A 19071-nucleotide genomic window follows, 5' to 3' on the forward strand; every position below is an offset into this window, starting at 1 on the left:
CCCCGCCCTTTGCAGACATGTACGCACTGAACATTTACACCTTCTCCTGGTTCGAAGTTGACATCAGTACCTCGAGAAACTTCAACAGGGGGTACTACGGATCGTTATGTTTAGTGCCTTATAAGAAGTCGCTGCATATTTTTGGAGGGTCGGACGAGACCAGCGAATTCTGCGACGCTTTCAGCATGTCCCCCTTAGTTACGTACGTGTCGTACAAAACCTTGAAGGGGAAATTCGAGCAGCTCAACACAAAAATGCAAAACATTAACGAAAATTCAAATGACAATGAGCATGTGAATTTAGCCGAATTCGAGTTAAAAATAGCTGAGTTGAAAGAGGAGGTGAACAGCATAAACCACATGATGAAGACCTTCGAGCTGAAGTTTTCCGGTAAGCTTGAGGAGTTTTGGCTTCTTTGTCTGCAAAGCAGACGGACGGCGCAGCGCGGCGCACCGAGAGGGGAAACAACGTCCACGTGTGGAGGGCACTCATTTGGGGAAAGCCAGCCGAGCGGTTGAGCGGCTGAACAATTGCGCAAAGCCAAGCACACCTGGTCACGATTTATATATGTATTTATTTTTCTTTGTTTTTGCTTTATTTTACTTGCCTTTATTTTATTCTACTTCATTTTGTTTTTCCCCCCTCGCAGCACTCGAAAAGCTGAACCAGCAGTGCGAAATGCTACTGTCCAAAAACATAGAGACGGAAGCTTTGGAAAAATTAGAACAGCGCATTCGGAAGCTGGAATCATCCAACGTCTTGATGAACCATGACAGGATATAGAGGGGGAGGTGGGAGCGTTCCTGCCCAGTCGTCCTCTTGTCTAGGAGCCTGTGTCTGATTGGCTTACCTCCCTGTCCCGTTAACCGCTTGTTTTTCCATCCGGGGGAGTCATATGGTGGGGTTCCACGCGCGTTGCACAATCTACACCTTTTTCCCTTTTTTTGTGTTTGCTCCCGTCCACTTCCTTGGCTTCCCCTCTTTTGATATGTCAAAAGGGAAACAGCCTCTTCCGCGATGTTAATTTTTTTTTCGTCTTTTTTTTTTCAACCCTCGTTTGCGGCACGGATCGTATGTGTGAAGTATGGCATTGACGGGGAAGAAGAAAAAAATTCCCACTCCTCCTCTTTCATTCTGCGCCATTTGACTTCCTCTTTTCGCGTGTTTTGGCCACTCTGTTTCCCCTCTTTTTTTTCCCCACCCCCAGTTTATTCGTTTTCCAAAAGATGCGTGTTCCGGTTAACCTAATTCGTAGCCTTTCCCCTTCATTTTAAAATCCCCGTTGTAAGAAAAAAAAGAAAAAAAAGTGTGGACAGAACAATTTATTTTTTTTCTAAATCAGCAACATGGCACGGACTGCATGGCCGTAGTGCTTCCTTCCAAGTGAATTGTCCATGCTGTTTTTTTTTTTTTTTTTTTTTTTTTTTGCGGCATTTCCCTCCAAGGGAGGCAGTACTAAGCGGGTGAAGGGAAGAAAAAAAAGAAAAACAGCAAAGAAGGGTTGCAGAGAAGGGGTGGGAAAAATGCTATAGAGTGGCCACAAGCGAAGTTGCACGGTGTACACTGCTGCTGCGTTGGGGTGAGCAGTTAGAAATGGGAACGACAAAATGGGAACGATAAAACGAAACCATAAGACGTAATGATAAAACGGAACGATAAAGTACACACCAGGAAAAACCAATTGGGAATGAAAAAAAAAAAAACTTCGGCCAAAACTAACCGGCTGGTGACACCACATACGCGTACCATAACCCCCCTTAGAGACGCATAGTGCGGGTAAAATTTGGACTAGTCTTCCAGCCAGTGTCTGTTGCCTCTGTCCGGTACTTCCCATTGTGGCTAATTCGTTCTTCCAGTTTGTGATGCACCTTTGGGTGCCCACCTGCGATGCGCCGTTGGATCCCCGTCTCGTGATGCCCCCTCGCCACAGCATGTCACTCCGCGAGGGACCCAAATAGGAGAAGGAAGAAAAAAAAGAAAGAAAAGAAAATCTCACAAAATGACATCATCAAACAAATTCTTGCATGTAAAAAAGGAAGACTCCTACTTGGCCAAGTTTACACATGACACCATCATATTCGCAGAAAATTTATTTAAATTTATTTCGAAGCCTTTCACCCATGGAGGTTTGACCGCTCTAGAAGAGTATCGTGATGACAGCAATGTGGAGACCATCTCTTTCTGTTCAGAGGTGCTACCTTTTTACTGTAAATCCGAGTTAATTCATCGGGGAGACGTTTTCAACGTCCGCTTTGGCCACTGCTGCATTTTCTACAAGAACAGCATATACATATATGGCGGCAACCAACTCCGCGAATCCTTCAGCTCGAAGCTCATTAAGTTCAGCACGGGTAATTCAGCACCGGGCGATGGGGAAGCAGCCAAGGGGCTACTTGGACAGAGTGCCAATTTCATTTTCGCCTACTGTGTGTGCGCAGCGAGGCATTTATCCATCTGCGGTTATTATTTCTGCCATTTTTCTGCTACGTTTTCCCCTTCTTTCTCCCACCGCAGACACGCAAATTTTCAGCCTCGTGGAAGAACGAACCCCGCCGCAGAGCCGGTACTACGCAACGCTGAATTTAGTTTACTCCAGCACCCTGAGCGAAGAGTGCCTGTTCTTGTTTGGAGGCAAGCGGGGCAGGTACATCACGAACGACACCTATGTCTTCAATCTGAGTAACAACAGCTGGGAACACATAAAGGTGCAATCTTCTCCCCCCCCGGTTTTTGGACATGTGTCTTTTAAATACAAGAATATCGTCTTCATCCATGGAGGTAGGGATGCTGATTCGAGTGGGTAACTGCGCCAGGTGGACAGCTGCAAATGGCGCTGCGGCGAAAACGTGTGGCAGCGGCTAGATATAACACCCTCGCCTCCTTTCCCTGCAGGGAACATGGGGAACCTAAACGTGAACAATGACATCTGGTGCTACTTCGAAGAGGAAAAGAAGTGGGTCAAAATTATGAGCAAGGATGAGTATTACAAGAAGGTGGTTTCCAAACCCAGCGCCCGATTTTTCCATTCGTGTTCTGTGTGCATATCTAACCAGGGCAACGAAGTTAGAGCTTTCATCTTCGGAGGGATCGACGCCAGAAACAAATGCGCTGAAGACACTTTCTGGTATTACTCCTTAAGTAATGGGAAGTGGACCCTAATTGAAAATTCCCTAGGGAAGATTCCCGTGGGGCGATTTGGGTAAGCCAGGGGGAAGGGGGTTCTATACACGTGTAGACGTATGAGTAGGTGGATGTGGATATGTATGTGGATATGTATGTGGATATGTAGGTGCATAGGCATGTGTATATTTTTTTCTTCTTTTTTTTTTTTTTTTTGCAGACACAGCTCCACCATCCTGAACGACAGGTGGTTCCTCCTCTGCGGGGGGTACAACTTCTGCTGGTACTCCAGGTCGGAGCTGCTGGGTAAGCCCCAACACGGCTCATGTGTGTGCCATGTGTGTGCCATGTGTGTGCCATGTGTGCGCCATGTGTGAGCCATTCCCGCCACACGCATATATATTCATAGGCATTCGCACCCCTCATCTCCTTCTTCCCCCTTGAAGACATTCACGCGTATGATATAAATCTGAACACGTGGTCAATCCTGAACGTGTACGGCACCCCTCTGGTCACCCACCACTTTTATGGGAAAATTATCCAAGTGGACGAGAGCGGCTACTTCTTCATCTTCGGGGGGCTGCGAAACAACGAGACGTCTAGCAAGATTTACAAATTCACACCGCTCCTTGCGTTCCCATACTTCAAGTAGGGAAAGCAAAATGGGGAGGGAAAATAGGACACAAAAATAGGGCAGGAAAAAGGGGATGCCCTTCCTTGCCTAGGCCAGACGATCCAGCCTCGCCTACCCACCCAAAAGGGAACTCTCCTATATGCTTGCCTTTTTTATTTTATTTATTTTATTTTTCTTTCTTTTCATCCCCCTGACAGACTGCTGCGAGACAAGATAGACGAAATTGAAAAGAAGGTCCTCTACTTGGAAAAGAACCCACTGCAGTTGCTGAACCCGTCTTATGGAAGAGACATAAACGAAATAAAAGACAGCCTCAGTGGGATCTCCTTCACTCTTGTGAGATACATACAACTGGCTAGCGACATAAATGAAAAAATAAAAATTTCAAATTCACTTGCCCAGAGTAACTACCCACAGTTGTCCAAAAAGTTTGAGCAATACAACAAGCAGTATGACTCTTTGGTGCACAGAATTGACCTCCTGGATAACACTCTCTCCGATTCGGACGTCGATGTCAGGGGGGACAATGAGAAGAAGTTACACAAGAGTAGCTCCAGTTTTACTCTATCCAGCGGGTCGAGCAGCGATCACATCGGTTAGCACATCGGTTAGCAGATCGGTGGGTAGAGCGGTAGACGAGCAATCCGTTGTGATGTCAACTGCAGGGGGAGGGGGACATAACTTTAAGATGTGGAAACGCTCCCTCGACAGGGTTGCCCAGTTTGACGCCTCCCTCTTAACAGTGAAGATCTGGTAAAAAAAAAACCCTACCAGCAGGCTCCTCTATCAGCAGCCCCCTGGACCTGTTAATCAAGGCCCTGTGTGTGCTTGCCCCCCCCCTGCCATCACGTGAAGAATGAGCCCCTTTAACTTTAAATGTGTCTCACTGCATCCCATCAGAGGCATGTTTTAATATACACGAATAGGCTTGGGCAGAAACCAAACCTATGGGATCTGCCCCAACGTAAGCAAATCGTCTTGTGGTTCTAATCGTGTCGGTGTGAAGATGCGAAACCGCAGACGCGCAACACATTGCTCCTAAAAGTGGCATTTTTTGTGTATATCATTTTTACAGGTGGTTTTAAGGTTAAAATGTTGACTAAAGGTTCTTTTTTTTTTTTTTTTTTTTTTCCTCTGCAATGGTCGCTACGTTTTATTTTGAGGGAAATCGTCCGGAGTCCGTCCCCCCACCCCGCTTCCCGCGCCGCGCACTTGTGCAGATTGATTGGCCAAATCATTTGGCAGTTCATTTAACCTTTCGGGACAAATTCACCATAGGAGAATCACCATGGTGGTCATTTCCGTAGTGATCGCCCTTCCCTTCCGTTAACGTACCAAATCGGGTCTTCCCATTTCTTCAATTATCTTCTTCACATCACACTCAACTGCCGCTCAAACTGGTCTGCCTTTTTTTTTTTTGCCATTCCGAAGAGCGTCCTTCCAAGTGTTTGCAGAATTATTTGACAATTTCCTTTTGCGCGCATCGTTTAATGTTGTGTGGCTATACGGCTAATCGAGTGAGCTGCCCAAGCGGAAACCGTCGCTTCGTAGGTGTGGCCCGCGAGCATACTCCATCGCAAAAGGCAAATTTACAAGAAGGGGTACATGTAATTGTAAATGAAATATGCATGTAAGTTTTTTCCCGCTTTTTTTCCCTCTTTTTTTTCTAGCTTTTTTCCCCTCTTTTTTTCGCGAACCTTTCCCGCCTCTTTCCCCCCACACAGTCACGCAAAATGGTTTTCATCCCCATTGAGGAAATCTTCAAATATTTCCCCAACTTTTCGAAGGACCGAGTGAAATTCTTACGGCGTTACAGGTGGGGAAGAGCATGAGAGGGCGCGCGCCGGCTGCGTGGTATGTGTGACCAGCTAAACAGACCGCCTGTGTAAGCGGCGTCAGCCAAGGTGGAGTATCCCAAGGGGAATACATATTGGGGACAACCCTCCCCCTCATGTTGTCTTTTACTCGCATGTGTCTCATCATGCAATGTTCACCATTATGACGCTTCATTTTTTACTTCTTCCCTGAGTGTAGCTTCCTAAGTCTCATGTTAGGAGCAGCGGCCGTGGTGAAGTCGCACCGGCCAGACTTCTCCGTGCGGAACTACACGCCATCGTATTTTTATAAGTACCATTTGGAGAAGTTAAAGGATAAAGGGGTGATTGACGAGGAGAAGTACAGCAAGCTGTTGAAAGCGCAGTGATGGGAAAGTGATGAAGCACACCCAATGGTGAGTGCAGATCTGTGGAGAAGTTGCCTGTATCGATTGGTTACGACCACTTCGCGTTAACCTTTCCCGACGTAGTAACCACGAGTGTATCGAACAATCCGTTAAGGTTATTAGTAGAGGGACAGAAGAGCAGAAATGCACCACCATTAAGAATGGCGGCTAAAAGGAGAAGTATGAATTGGAAGGGGACATCATGGAAACCTTTTTTGTGCTTAGGAAATCCGATGAAGAAATGAAAAGATGTAATGAAACAATGTGTTTGCCAAAGCTGGACGTTTCGTCTTATGCCTGTCGTTCCCCCAAGTAGCCATTGTCAAGTACACCTTTACCACCACTATGTGCGCAGGTCACGGGAAGGGTAGTTTTTATCGTCATCCCGAGTGTTACTCCTGCTTGTTCAGTTTTATGAACGTTTTGGATACGTGTAGCTTGGGTGTTGTTTGTGCCTATTAATTTAATTTTTTTTTTCTTTCTTTCTTTTTTTTTTCTTCCTCGCCTCCCCATTTTGTGTGTTGGCTAAAACGTATGTCGTCTACACTACGCAGGGCGAAAAGGGGCCTGTTCATATTTGGACAAGCGCTCCGATAAGCTGTTTAAACGTTCGTGCTGTTACTCGCCTCCCACAGACGCAGGAGTGTGGTGCGCATAGTGTGTGTATTTCCCTCTGCGGGAAACAATGGATATTGGCATGGAGAGGACGGTTTAGGGTTGCTCAACATGGAGGGTACCTTCTGCGTAATGGCCAAACAGGTGGAGTATTATTACAAAGGGGTATCACATCGCATGAAGCATAAATGCTAATCGCGTTGCCGTTTCAATCGAGAGATTCCCCCCCAAAAAAAAAGGGTGCCTGTTGTACTGCCGTTTATATGGGCAAAAGGTGGCAGTCCACAGGTGAAGGCCCATTTTTAGTTCTCCTTGCATGAGTGATCATATTACACAGGGCATTTTTCCCTGATGCCACTTCTCTGAAATGCGCCTCTTGAAGGAGAGAAGTACGAACGTGGAAGAGCGGATGAAGGAGGCTGTTTCTGCTGCGAAGGTGGGGAAAATATCTGTCACGCTTTATGTGTTCTATACACTGGGGAGAAGCTTCTTTGCTCATCCTTTTCTTTTTCTTTACTTTCTCTTTTTTGTTAGTAGCTTTCTCTTTTTTGTTAGTAACTTTCGTTTTTTTTTTTCTTAACTTTCGCTATTTCTTTCTTAACTTTCTCTTTTTTTTTTCTTGAATATGCCATATGTGAATCACTTTAACGGCGCAAGAGAGTCCTTTTCCAACCTTTTCGCAATTCACAAATCGGCGTTGATTCCCGGATGTGATACCATCTGCCGATACAGCCATTTTATGATTTTTTTTTTTTTTTGCCTGACTTTCGAATGTAAAAATATTGCAAGTAGAATTTATAAACCAATATGAGGGCTACCCAAATTTTCAACGCTTTGGAGGAGGAAGCTCTTGAAGAAAGAAGCTGTTTATTTTTTCTCTTTAAACAGTTTTAAAATAGCACGCGGTGTTTCCTCGCCAGACAAAGCTTGGCGCATCGTTAAGCAGATTTTAACGAAGCGTGTAGAGGGAAATCCCCGCTCATCAGCAAGTGGTTAAAGATTCCAGACACCCATGGGCAGTATCTCCATTTGGTGACACCCCAGAGGAGAAGTCGCAGCATCGAGAAGGGTTGTAATCGAAACAGTAGAACGGGAGGTAGTGTCCGCGGTGAGGTAGAATCTATACACCGATTGAGCAGAAGTTATAAATTGGGACCGCGCCAGTGAGTATCTTCCAGGCAAGTACCTTCCGAGTAGGCACCTCCTAAGTAACCCCCCTCGAGCGTACATCCCAGTTAGTCCCCCCCGGTGCAGCGACAATGAAACTGGTGACCTTCTTAATGAAATTAACAAACGAAAATGTCACCATCGAGTTAAAGAACGGGACCCTCGTGACGGGGATCATAACGGGGGTGGACATCAGAATGAATACACACATGAAGAGCGTTAAAGTCGTAATTAAAAACAAGAATGTCGGTGAGTATAATGTTAATACGAAGCAGTTTTTGTCGCTGGATCACGTAACGATCAGGGGGAATAACATACGATACTTTATTCTCTCCGACAGCCTCCCGCTCGACACGTTGCTGGTGGACGACACGCCCAAACAGAAGGTGTCCAAGAACAAGGACTTTGTAAACAAGGACAAGGTGAAGGCCGGCGGAAAGGGCAGGGGGCGCGGTCGCAAAATTATGAAAAGGTAGGGGTAAGCGCGGCGCAGCAGTGGGATTAACATGAATGGAATGAATGGGATGAATGGAAGAGAACAAGTGCGCAGAACGGAGCTCAGGAAGGATGGATCCTTGCCAATTGGGCATTTATACCTTGTCCCATCACCATGCGTATAAATATAAATGCCTTTTCAACACCGCGCTTTTTTAAAAAAAAGAAAATAAATAAACTGCCCATCGTAATGGCTAGCCAATTATATACTGTCTTTCCCATTTGATTATATTTTTTTACCTGAACAGTTCATAATTTTTTTTTTCTTTTCATATTATTTTTATATCATTTTATTCATTTCAGCTTCATCCCTGTGTGTATTTTCGTGGGGCGTATCTTTGCGTAGTGATCACACATCACACCACTTCGTCTTTCGCCTCACTTCAACATATTTCGCCTAACTTATTCCGCGTGTGAAATCGCAGAACGGAGGCTTTCTTCCTTCATTCTGTGATATGGCAACCATTCGCTCGTTTAAGATTAAACGAAATTGTACGCACAGACGTGGAAATGGAAGTGCGGGCGATGGCAACGGTGTTGTATCTTGCTTTTGCCGTCGTCCATTTGGCTTCTTTGGCGTTAATGGCCCTCCCCTCTGCGGGAGAAAAGTTCGCAACCACGGAGAAGTCAATTCGTGCAATTTTCGACAAATTGTAACAACTTACAAAACTGCTTCCATTTAAGACGTACATGGCAGGGGCACTTTTCCCTCCACAAAAATTTCCCCTCCTCACTTGTCATTCCGGATAAAAGTTTTTTTTTCTTTTAAGTGAACATTTCACTGCAATTTTATTCAACTGGGTGGGTTCCCTTTTTACGCGACGAGTTGTAAACATAACAACAGGTGGAACGGACAAGTGGCTTGTGACTAACGTGTTGTGCCTCCATTGCAGCTTTACTGCCCTGCGGCTTCAATGCCTTGTAGCTTTAATGCCTTGCAGCTTTAATATTTTTTCTCCCCTTGTTTTGGCCACTCATTGGTTCAGAAACTTGGGCTTCATTTTTTTGCCCGCGTTCAAATTGCCTGCTTTAAAACGCGAAAAAAACGTGCATTTGGAAAAACCACCCGCATAATTCAGGTCGCTCCATTTTTGCCCTGGCGAAGCCGCTTTAAAATGCCAACCTCTTCACCAACCAAAAAAGTAAGCGACGAAAAGGTATGTAGAAAGAATGTTGTTTTTGTGGTCCTTTGCAGTCATGGGAGGGGAATTTTTTTTTCTTTTACCCCTAAGAGAGTGCTCCTTTTTTTGAACGTTCATTCAGGAGCGGAAAAATGCATATGAACTGTACGTGTTCGTACGTGTACCTTTCTGCAACTTGTAAGCGTAACCGCGGCGCTGGCGACAAAGTTCCACGTCGCAGAGTGAACTCCACTGCTGAACAAATCAGCCTATGAGCGGTGAGAGTTCTCATTGGGAAAGGGGCGCCCGCCTGCCGATTAATTTGCATACCGTTGGTGATGTAACACAAGGGGAAAACGCCCACCTTTATATTCATATAAAATACGCACCTGGATACGCTCACTGTCCATTTTGCGTACCTTCTTTTGTGCTCTTCTTGTTTTTTTTTTTGTCCCCGTCCGCCATAACAACCGCATATACCTGTGCAACAGAAGAATATGTCGGCTGTGTGGCATGCCGACGTAGTGAACGTACCCCGCCCTCATGCTGGTCAGCCTGCTTAGTTGACCCCACTCGCCGGCGCAAAAAAAAAGTGTTCATCCATATCTATACACTTGCGTAATTACTTAATTATTTAATTACGTGTGTATACCTGCGGGCGCTTGTAGCAGGAACCCTGGGCGAGACGCACCATGAGGAGCATTCTAAATAGCGTATTTATTGTGAACCATAACGTTGGCAAGAACGCAAAGTGTAGGAGATTCGTTTCAGCCACAGGTAGAGTGAAAAATATTTTCGACAGAAAATATGTCTTCAAGGGGAAGGACTACTTCCTCTGGAGTGAAGGGAGAAACGCACAGCAGGAGGGTGTCCATCTCACGGGGAAAAACAGAAAATGCTTTTCAACCTTTATGAAGAATGTTATCGAGCAGGTAGGTTTTCCCCCTTTTTGGTGGATGCGATCGAGGGGGGCCTCTCTCCCCCCGTGGCGTGACGCACTCGCGGAGAGGTTCTCTTGGAACCAATTGGAAGTGTTCCTCACCACCGCGAATGAGCGGTAACCACTGCTAATCGCCTCTAACCCCTTTGCAGGTCAAAAAAGACATGAAGGAAAACAAGCAGTACCAGGAGGCCCTGAAGGAGCTGAAGGAAAAAACCGAAATAGACCACAAGGCGGTGAAGCTGAAAAAAAAAATCGAGGAAAACATAAATCTCCTAAAGCACATAAAGGAAAAAAATGAAGAAGCAGTGAAGCTTCTCTACAGTGATGTCAGCAATTTTATTCGCTACTGTTTTGAGAATTACACACTTTTTAGGCTTTCAAAAAATGCCACTGTGAAGTTTTTTCTGATTCTGCAAAAGTTGCTTCTGTGTACAAGCAGCAAGGTAGCAGAACTGGCGGACAAGTGGAATGAGAAGAACAGCGCCTTGGGGCAGCTGGACAAGTGGAGGCAGGAAATGGCCATCAAGCGCTACAAGAGGAGTGCGCGTGGGGGAAGCGAAGGAAGCGGAGGAATGGGAGGAAGCGACAGAAGCGGAGAAAGCAATATGAACAACACTTTGGACAGTGACGCCCACCCCAGTGATGACCTCGGCAAGGGGAAAACCGGATCCCTGCCAAACCAATCCAAAACGGAGAGTAGTGCAAACAAAGCGAGGCAATCTGGAAAGCACTCAGAAGAGGGGGTTGCAGAGGACAAACCCGGGACCAGCGAACTGGTACTGGCACAAGAATCCGCATGGGACAAATTTGGAAGCAAACTGAAAGACATGCCATTTTTAAACAACTTTTTTGAAAATCCCATTCTGGGCAAATTATTTGGCGAAACCGAACTGGCAGCAGCCCTGAGGGAGATGAAAATGTACGACAAAAATTTTAAGCTGTCTGAATTGATGTACCTCTTTGAGTTTGTTATATCGAAGCACATCGTTGAGTCTTACCTAATCGGTGATGAAGAGACGCTGCGGCTGCATTGTGGGCAGTCAGCTTTTAACTCCCTAAACGCAAGCATAAAGGAGAGGAAGAAAAAAAAAGTATACTTGGACACAAATGTGCTGATATATAAGAATCACGAGCTAAAGGGGGCACAGAGAATGGAGGAGAGTTCCCCCTGGTTCATCTTCACCTTCCACACGCAGCAAATCAACTGCTTAAAAAATTCGAATGATGAAATCATCGAGGGGAACATCGACGATATTCGCGAAGTAGTTTACACCATCGCTCTGTCCAAGCATCCCGAGCCGGAGAGGGAGGGCCTGCTCTACCCCTACATCGTGCGCGAGTTTGCCATCATCGGGAACACTCCCTCGTGGTGAGGAGGCGATCAAGTGGTCAATCTGTCAAGCGGTGAATCGGTCAAGCCGTGTGCGAGGCGAACTTCCTCCATTTGTGCCGCCTCTTCCTCAAGGCCCCGTACCGCTTGGAAAAAAAGCCCCCCTCGGGAGATACCCCAAAGGTGGAACCCATTCTTTTTCCTTTCATTCGTCCTTTCTTTCGTCCTTTCTTTCGTCCTTTCTTTCGTCCTTTCTTTTTTTTTGAACAAGAAAACGCCTACAGTGCACATCGCGGTCGGCGTGTTTGTTTTGATTTAAATTTAATCTTCAAAAGGCGGGCGCTTCTTTGCTGTTCGTCGCGCAGACAAAAAAAGGGGGGGGTGCACACAGAGAAGTGTCATCGGGTGAGCGGGTTAGTGTGCACACGTTCGCATGCCCAGATGCCACCTGTTCAGCGCTCCCCTCCGCCGCTTCCCCCCCGTCAACTAAAAAAGTAGCGACTGTGGCGAACGAGGGATACGTCGAGATGGCCCTGTTCCGGGGGCGCGGGGATCCTGGAGGCGTGCTTCCCCAAGCGCATCTGGTAGCTCTGGTAAAGGTTCTGTAATATGGGTTCATCGTACAGCGTGACAAAAGAATCTCGAATAAATGTGTTCATTAGGTCCACATTGCATGCGTGAGCCCAGTAGGAGTCATGCACAGCGGCAAAGCTGAGATTCTTCTCCAGGATCATCTTCTCAGCTGTCATCATAAGGTGAGAAGCGTCCAGCGAATGGACAAAGTTTGGAGGGAAACCAAGTCTCTGTTTGTTTTTATAAAGCAAGCTATTCTGATACGAGATGACACTGACTGACTGCAGAGGAGTGTTGACTAAAATTCGTTGTCCTAATCGGTAGGGTTGTTCGCATGGAAGACCTATGGGGGATAACCACGTGACCGGGATGTTCAGCTCATTCGTCACTTTGGATAGATTATTGAACCATCTCTTTATTACCATTGCTCTCTTAAAAATTTCGCTAATCGATTCGAAGATGTAATTGGCGATATACTGCGACACCTGGTTGATGGCATTCCTGTCGAGCACTTTGCTAATCATGTTTTGTATCTTCCCCTTCACTTGATCTTTGGCTCCTACTGAGGTGACTCCGTAGCAGATGGTCATGATGGTTTGTTTGACGACTTTTCTCTTCAGGAGGTCGAATTGGAAGCAGTGTCTGGCGAGGTCTCCTCGGGAGAGGGAGCTAGAATTGCCACTACCACTGCCGCCACTACCACTGCCGCCACTACCACTGCCGCCACTACCACTGCCGCCACTACCACTACTTCCCGTGGGGGACGCAGCCGTTCCGTCCAGGTCGGCCCTAATTTTACTCCTCACAATTTCTAACACGACGGTGTAAATATCCTGCGGCTCATCGGATGGAATGATGTTGACCGCCTTCCCCCCGTCGTAGTCCCTCCCCAGGGCGGCATAATGCTGAAGGCCATTGCAAGTGCCATCCTGCTGCACAGGGATGTTACTCCGATATTTGGACGGATCAGGACATTCCATCGCTCTGGTGAGGTCTATCGAGACGGAGAGAGCTTGCCATGGTTTCTCTGCTGTGTTCCAAAATTCCACATGTTGAAAAGGATTTTCACTAAGCCGTTTGATATTTTCCAAATTGGCATCAACCCATCTAATCCGCTGCTCGAAGTTAAGTTTGTCCTTCCCAAAGTTATTGGCGAGGTGTATTTTAAGCCAGAACAATCCCCTGGGACCAATTTCTTCTCTATCATGGAAGGTAATCAGACTGCGACAGATGTCGTCACTCATGTGGTGGAGGTGTGGAGAGAGGGGGTACATCCTCCCCCGGAAGTCAATATTATGAGGGAAATAAATCACCTCACAATTTTTCAAGGTCTTTGCTACCGCCAATTTTTGTAGAAAAGTAGGACGCTCACTTATCAGGCATTTATTCAGTCTGCTGATTTCTTCTCTTAAGAGATAGTACTTCTTTACGTCCTCTACATCCCTCTTTGTCATGTCGGAGGGGCCACTTGGAAGGTCATAATTCTGACTTCGCGGGATGTTTCCAATTGTAATTCCATTCATATATGCATATTCAATGAGGTGTAAAATCTCTCCATTTATTTTCCACCGGACATTTCCTATTTGGGAGACTATACTTCTGATTCGCTCCAAGTTACACACGTCTATGTTGAAAAGCGGCTTCACATTACATCGGATGAAATTATTTTTCAGAAGTATCATTCCTCCTTCGGAGTGAGTCCATTTCTTAGGCTTGCTTATCATCGGCAGGTGGTTCAGCGGGATGTGCGAGTTTATCGCATTGTTTAGAAGATAATTCGCGCAACACTCCCGCATGTGTATGACTCCGTACCAGCTTCCATTCTTCCACATGTACGAGTGGATAAATACTGGGAGCTCTATCTTGTTTGGGTCTCTTCTCGATCGGTACAGCACTACCTGCTTGTTCTTCAGCTTCTCCTTCTGCCGTTTGCAGAAGTTGTTTTCGCGCCTACTGGCGGGGTTGGCGGTGTTAGGGGGGTTAGCGATGTTAGGGGGGTTAACCGTGTTAGCCGCGTGAGCCGTGTTAACCGTGTTTGCGGTGTTCGCCGCCTCATCCGTGTTATCACCATCCTCGCCACCCCTTTGCTTCCCCTTCTCCTTTCCCCTCTTCTTTCCCCTACGCTTCCCCCTCTCCGCCGCCTCCTCAGCGCCCCGTCCCTTTCCCCTCTCCAGGACCAGAAACTCCAGCGAGTTAGACTCCTCCTCATAGTACTTCTCGTAGTTGAGCTCTTTCTCGTATTTGCAATCCGCGTGCAGCTTCTCCCCGTTACCCTTTGCCATCTTGTGCAGGAGGAGGTAGTACCTGTATTCATTCCGGTGTTCCTCCTTGGCGACGCTCAGATCGACGTCCATCTTTGCGCTGTCCATGAGCATCTTCAGGAGGAGCCCGCCGACTGCGGCCTTCTTCTGCGAGTTCCACTGGACCAGGTCGAAGTCATCGCGGGGGTGAACCTCGGTCGATTCTGCAGTCGATTCTGCCGCCAACTCTGCAGTTGTTGTTGGAGAGACCCCTGCCACTACTCCTGCGGGGGCTTCCTCCTCCTTTTGGCGCCCACCCTGCAGCTTTTTCCTTATGTCGCAGAGTATTCTGTATTTCTGAAAATGCGAGAAGGACGCGTTGGCTTTGTTCCTCTTGACGTAACGGTACAGAAGGTTGCTCTTCTCGAGCTGCTGAAAGTTCAACTCGTTGTTGATTTCTTGGCCGATCTTTATAGCGATGTGTGTGAAGAGAGACTGGTATGAGTAGCCCTGCTCGAAGTTCTTCGATTGTGTGATGATGCTGTTGGCATATTTCTTCTTCTGTGGGTTGAAGGTATACTGAATGGTCCACTTCACGGTGATGATGGCTAGTAGTTTGTCTTCTATCAGTTCGGGTAGCCCCCCCCTGCCAGTATCGCTCAGCGGGGTGGTCCCAGCGGTGGTGCTGCTTGCGGTGGTGGTGCCTGCGGTGGTAGTGCTCCCAGCAGTGGTGCTGCTTCCAGAAGTACTCCCTTCAGCGCTACAACTTGCGCCGCCTCTCCGCCGCTGCCTCTCCCTGTAGTTGGCAATCCTGCGTTCCAGCTCGTTCACCCAACTCAAGTATATTTTGCACAGCCCCCGGATTTCCGTTATCTTCTTCAAATCGTGGAGATTCGAAACGAACTCTTCCGCTTCCTCGATTGCCTTCTGGTAGGAGGACCGCTCTATGAGCATTTGCCTGCGCACGTTCACAATGTCTTCCTCCTCGGGGGGGTCCCTCCCCTCCGTCGAATAGTTAGGCTGTTGGTCAGGCGGTGTATTTGCCGGTTCGTTCATCCCAGCGATATGCCGTTCGCTTGCGCCCTGGACGATGGGGTATATGTGTTCCCCGTACAACTTCTCTTTCGCCTTTCTGATAAAGTTAACGTCGAAGAGGCTGTTCACGTCGCTGCCTGACCCTTTGATGCAGTCGTCGACAATATTCATATGCACCCCCTGGATATGACTCAGAACTTCTTCCCCCCCAAGGTCGCACATTAGGAGACCATTCGCCGCCATGTATTGGTCGAGGTTTTCAAAAAAGGTCACCACATCTCCTTCTATATTTTGTAAATATTTTTTATTTAACGTGTTTATGTAGCTGACAATTTGCTGCTTCTTCTTTTTGTCCAATTTCTGGATTGACCTTATTAAGCTGTGCAGCTCTTTCAGGACCTGCTCGTCGAGGTTCTTCGTCCCCACATCGGGCCGTAAGGGGGGTGTATTCTCACAGAGTGTATCCTCACAGGGTGTCTGCTTACTTTGCGGATCCCCTTGGGGTGAGTGTCCCCCCCCAAACTGTGTAGAATCATCTCCCAAAGTTATATCTTCCCCATTACCGCTAATCGGCTTGATCGAAGCAGGGGCCTCCTCCTCCCTCGATATGAGTACCTTTGAGGATATAAATGCCCTGGTTTGCCAAGAGTGCGATGTCCTTGGATTTGCGCTTCTTACGTAGCGGGAGGTGTTCTTTCTACTTAACGGTGCGAAGCGGGGGATAAGGTGTGACGCGAGTGCCTTCAATTTCATTTATTGTAACGGGTTGGACGAGAGCGCGGAATAAGAAGAGGGCCGGGGGGAAGGGGGCTGCGCGTCATTTTGGAGCACTCCTCGCGGTGCATATATATGTTGTAAATAAATATGGGCACACATATGCCTTTACATACGCATGTCTGCACGTGCTCGTGGTCTCCCCCTCCCTTGGCGCCACAACCTAGGGATTCCACAACCCATGGTGTGTTGCAAAAAAAAAGAAAAAAAAAGAAAAAAAATATCCCCACTGAATATGTGTACGCGTGTAGAGAAACTGTACTACTGATGTGACCAGCAAATAGAAAATTAATCATCCATTTTTTTTTTTATTATTTCTATAGCAGCCGCCTCCCACATCAAACATGTTATCTGTTCATTCTTGCAACGAACGAATTTTGCAACGTCGTTTTCCTCTAAAAGGTTTAAAGAAAGAAAAAAAAATTGAGCTCCTTTGTCAAATGTAAGGGTGATGGATAACACAGGACGAAGTTTTCTTTTTTTTTTCCCTTTCAATTGGGAAGAACCTGGGGAGGAGAAACAAAAGAGAAAAAAAAATGCTACATTTTCTTTTTTCTCAGCACTGTTCAGCTCTCTGCCGCGGAAAAATTATGTGCCCCGCTCGGACTGCGTATACGCATGTAACATAAACATATAAAAAGATATAGGCGCGTATGTATGTTTTTAATGTTGGCACCCTTTCGAAGAGCGAGGGGGAGAATGGACGAACATGCTGCGCATGAGCTGTTAAACGCCTTTGGGCTTCCTCCCCGGGGAGTCCTTCATTCGGTGTGCTCCACATTTGACAGCGCGTGCAGCGTCATCTGCCCAAGCATGGGATTACCACTTAGTCAATCGGGTTGACCTACGATGGGAACTTTTTTTTTTTTTTTTTTTCCCGCTCCCGTTTAATGAATCATCTTTTTTCGTCTATACGACGGAGAAGACGAATACACGTCCATGCGCCTGTCCTTTCATCCGTCCACACAGCTATGGGCAACCGATACCCAGCCTACGTTACCACTCGGATGAGGAACGCCCGGGACACAAGCTATCGTCCCCTCGTCAAGTGGGCCCATTGCGCCAGTTCCTCTTTGGCATGCACGTGGTGGAACAGAGAAACATAAAATAAAAAAATAAGATAAAAAAACAAAAAAATAGAAAAAAAACTGTACATTTACGTAATACGCGTAACCCATTAACGTTACTGCCACAGAATGGACGTCCTCCTTCCCCTTTCACGACAATAATTCTACACCCCAACGTTGAGGGAGGAATACAACTTGTATGCAGTGCATGTAGATGTGCACATAATACCGCATTCCACAATGATATGGGGAAAGCAGCCCCATTCGCCACGTCCGTCGTACCTGCCCCTTACCCTATTTCATTTCTCCCTTCTCGGTGAGATTCCCCCGAAAATAAAGAAAAAAAAAAGAAAAAAAAAATTACATATGACAGGTTACGTCTTGCCACGAATCGGAGGGTAGCTGTGCTGAGAGAAATGGCGCCGTCCGAACTCCCGCGGGAAAGAGAGGGCCGCGGCGAGGCCACTTCACCAAGACGGAACCTTCGCATGTATGTTCCTGCACCTGTACGCTGCCCTGCACGAGCAGACGCAGGAGCACACGTAGGAGTACATGCATCAGGACATGTGCTTTCCAAGCGTATGCCATGCATCCGCGCACATCCACAAGGACACATAACCCCGCTTTGTTCGTTCTACATGAGGTAAGTACCAGGTAAACTCCACTCCCGCTTTGCGAAAAATCGATTTTGTTTTTCGTACCTTTTCTCCTTCGATCATGTGTTACTTAGCCATTTGCTTTTTTTTTTTTTCTTTAAATTTGCCGTTTTTTTTTCTTTTTGTTAACTGTTTTATACCTTCCCGAGAGGGGCATATCAGTTTTGTTTCCTTATTGGTTTGCATTTTTTTTTAAGCTTTTTCTTTTTTTTTTCCATCCTGGTTTTACTTTAGCATCTTCCCAGTACCTTCTTCACGTCAATTATTTTTTTTTTCTCCTTCCCTTTTAACATCACCGCTTTTAAGCAAAAATCGCAGCTTGCCACCCCTTCGCGGAAGGGGACACTTTGGCAAAATTGCAGCTACACTCAAAGGGCAGAAACAGAAAGGGGGAAAAGGGGGCCCATTTTTAACCGATTTGCTGCCCGGTGGAAGGGCTACCACCCCGCGAGGCATTCGCCAAATCGATGCGCGAGAAAACGGCGCACGAGCACTTGTTGGCAGTGTTGTTAGCGCGCGAACAGGAATGGTCACCAAGCCGATAAAGTTTATTGTCCTGAGGCCCAGGGGGATCCCCCAAAATTTGGGTAACCCAGCGAGGAGTGGCAGAGAGGGATAGCTTGAGTGGGAGCGCCGGATAGCTAGAGTGACAACGCCGGATAGCTAGAGTGACAACGCCGGATAGCTAGAGTGACAACGCGGGATAGCGAGAGTGACAACGCGCCGACGTGCATGGATGCGAAGAGGAGTAGATACTTACCGGAGGAGATGGGGAGGCACCTTTGGGGACACTCTCCCCAGTTCGCCTATAGTGCCTACAGAGCACGCTGAGTTGATCACCTCTCGTGTAAGCATATCCCCTCGTGAGACCGTCGAGCTGTCTGTACCGCTTAGCTGTGATTTGTTCTTTTCGCCCCTCCACACGTAGTATATCCTCTTAACGTGGGTGCAGCCCAAACATGTTACGTCTCCCCTCCACTTTTTCCACTTCCCCCACAGAACTGGAAGTGAACTGCAGCGAAGTCATAAAAAATGTGAAGGAGAAATTGTTTTGGGAAGACCTAAAAAAGGGTAATTGCT

At 47.0% G+C, this 19071-nt stretch overlaps 7 protein-coding genes across 7 annotated transcripts in view; 6 read left to right on the top strand and 1 right to left on the bottom strand.

Annotated features, from left to right (window-relative positions):
• The window catches only part of C922_04124 (hypothetical protein), a gene marked incomplete at both ends in the record, with an annotated part of 2503 nt that extends 1720 nt beyond the window's left edge, over positions 1-783 (top strand). Inside the window, 2 exons of the mRNA XM_008819709.1 lie at positions 16-390; positions 650-783. Of these exons, the coding sequence (XP_008817931.1) occupies positions 16-390; positions 650-783 (509 nt within the window). The remainder of the gene's footprint in view (positions 1-15; positions 391-649) is intronic.
• A 1216-nt stretch (positions 784-1999) lies between these two features.
• Positions 2000-4354, top strand: C922_04125 (hypothetical protein; the record flags this gene model as incomplete). The annotated part of the gene is made up of 6 exons (XM_008819710.1): positions 2000-2351; positions 2515-2778; positions 2893-3199; positions 3341-3426; positions 3567-3768; positions 3952-4354. 6 exons carry the CDS (start codon positions 2000-2002, stop codon positions 4352-4354), a joined length of 1614 nt encoding a protein of 537 aa, XP_008817932.1.
• Positions 4355-5487: 1133 nt separating this feature from the next.
• On the top strand, positions 5488-5957 carry C922_04126 (hypothetical protein; the record flags this gene model as incomplete). The annotated part of the gene is made up of 2 exons (XM_008819711.1): positions 5488-5570; positions 5789-5957. The coding sequence occupies 2 exons, from the start codon at positions 5488-5490 to the stop codon at positions 5955-5957; spliced, it is 252 nt and encodes an 83-aa protein (XP_008817933.1).
• Positions 5958-7849: 1892 nt separating this feature from the next.
• Positions 7850-8233, top strand: C922_04127 (small nuclear ribonucleoprotein D1; the record flags this gene model as incomplete). The annotated part of the gene is made up of 1 exon (XM_008819712.1): positions 7850-8233. The coding sequence occupies one exon, from the start codon at positions 7850-7852 to the stop codon at positions 8231-8233; it is 384 nt and encodes a 127-aa protein (XP_008817934.1).
• Positions 8234-10065: 1832 nt separating this feature from the next.
• C922_04128 (hypothetical protein) lies at positions 10066-11689 on the top strand (the record flags this gene model as incomplete). The annotated part of the gene is made up of 2 exons (XM_008819713.1): positions 10066-10305; positions 10466-11689. 2 exons carry the CDS (start codon positions 10066-10068, stop codon positions 11687-11689), a joined length of 1464 nt encoding a protein of 487 aa, XP_008817935.1.
• A 439-nt stretch (positions 11690-12128) lies between these two features.
• Positions 12129-16247, bottom strand: C922_04129 (DNA-directed RNA polymerase, mitochondrial; the record flags this gene model as incomplete). Its single annotated transcript, XM_008819714.1, has 1 exon — positions 12129-16247. The coding sequence occupies one exon, from the start codon at positions 16245-16247 to the stop codon at positions 12129-12131; it is 4119 nt and encodes a 1372-aa protein (XP_008817936.1).
• Positions 16248-17158: 911 nt separating this feature from the next.
• Positions 17159-19071, top strand: part of C922_04130 (hypothetical protein) — a gene marked incomplete at both ends in the record, with an annotated part of 3143 nt that continues 1230 nt past the window's right edge. The window contains one exon of the mRNA XM_008819715.1: positions 17159-17263. Within this exon, the coding sequence (XP_008817937.1) occupies positions 17159-17263 (105 nt within the window). The remainder of the gene's footprint in view (positions 17264-19071) is intronic.

Source organism: Plasmodium inui (assembly GCF_000524495.1).
Source record: "Plasmodium inui San Antonio 1 unplaced genomic scaffold supercont1.20, whole genome shotgun sequence".
Taxonomy (NCBI): domain Eukaryota; phylum Apicomplexa; class Aconoidasida; order Haemosporida; family Plasmodiidae; genus Plasmodium; species Plasmodium inui.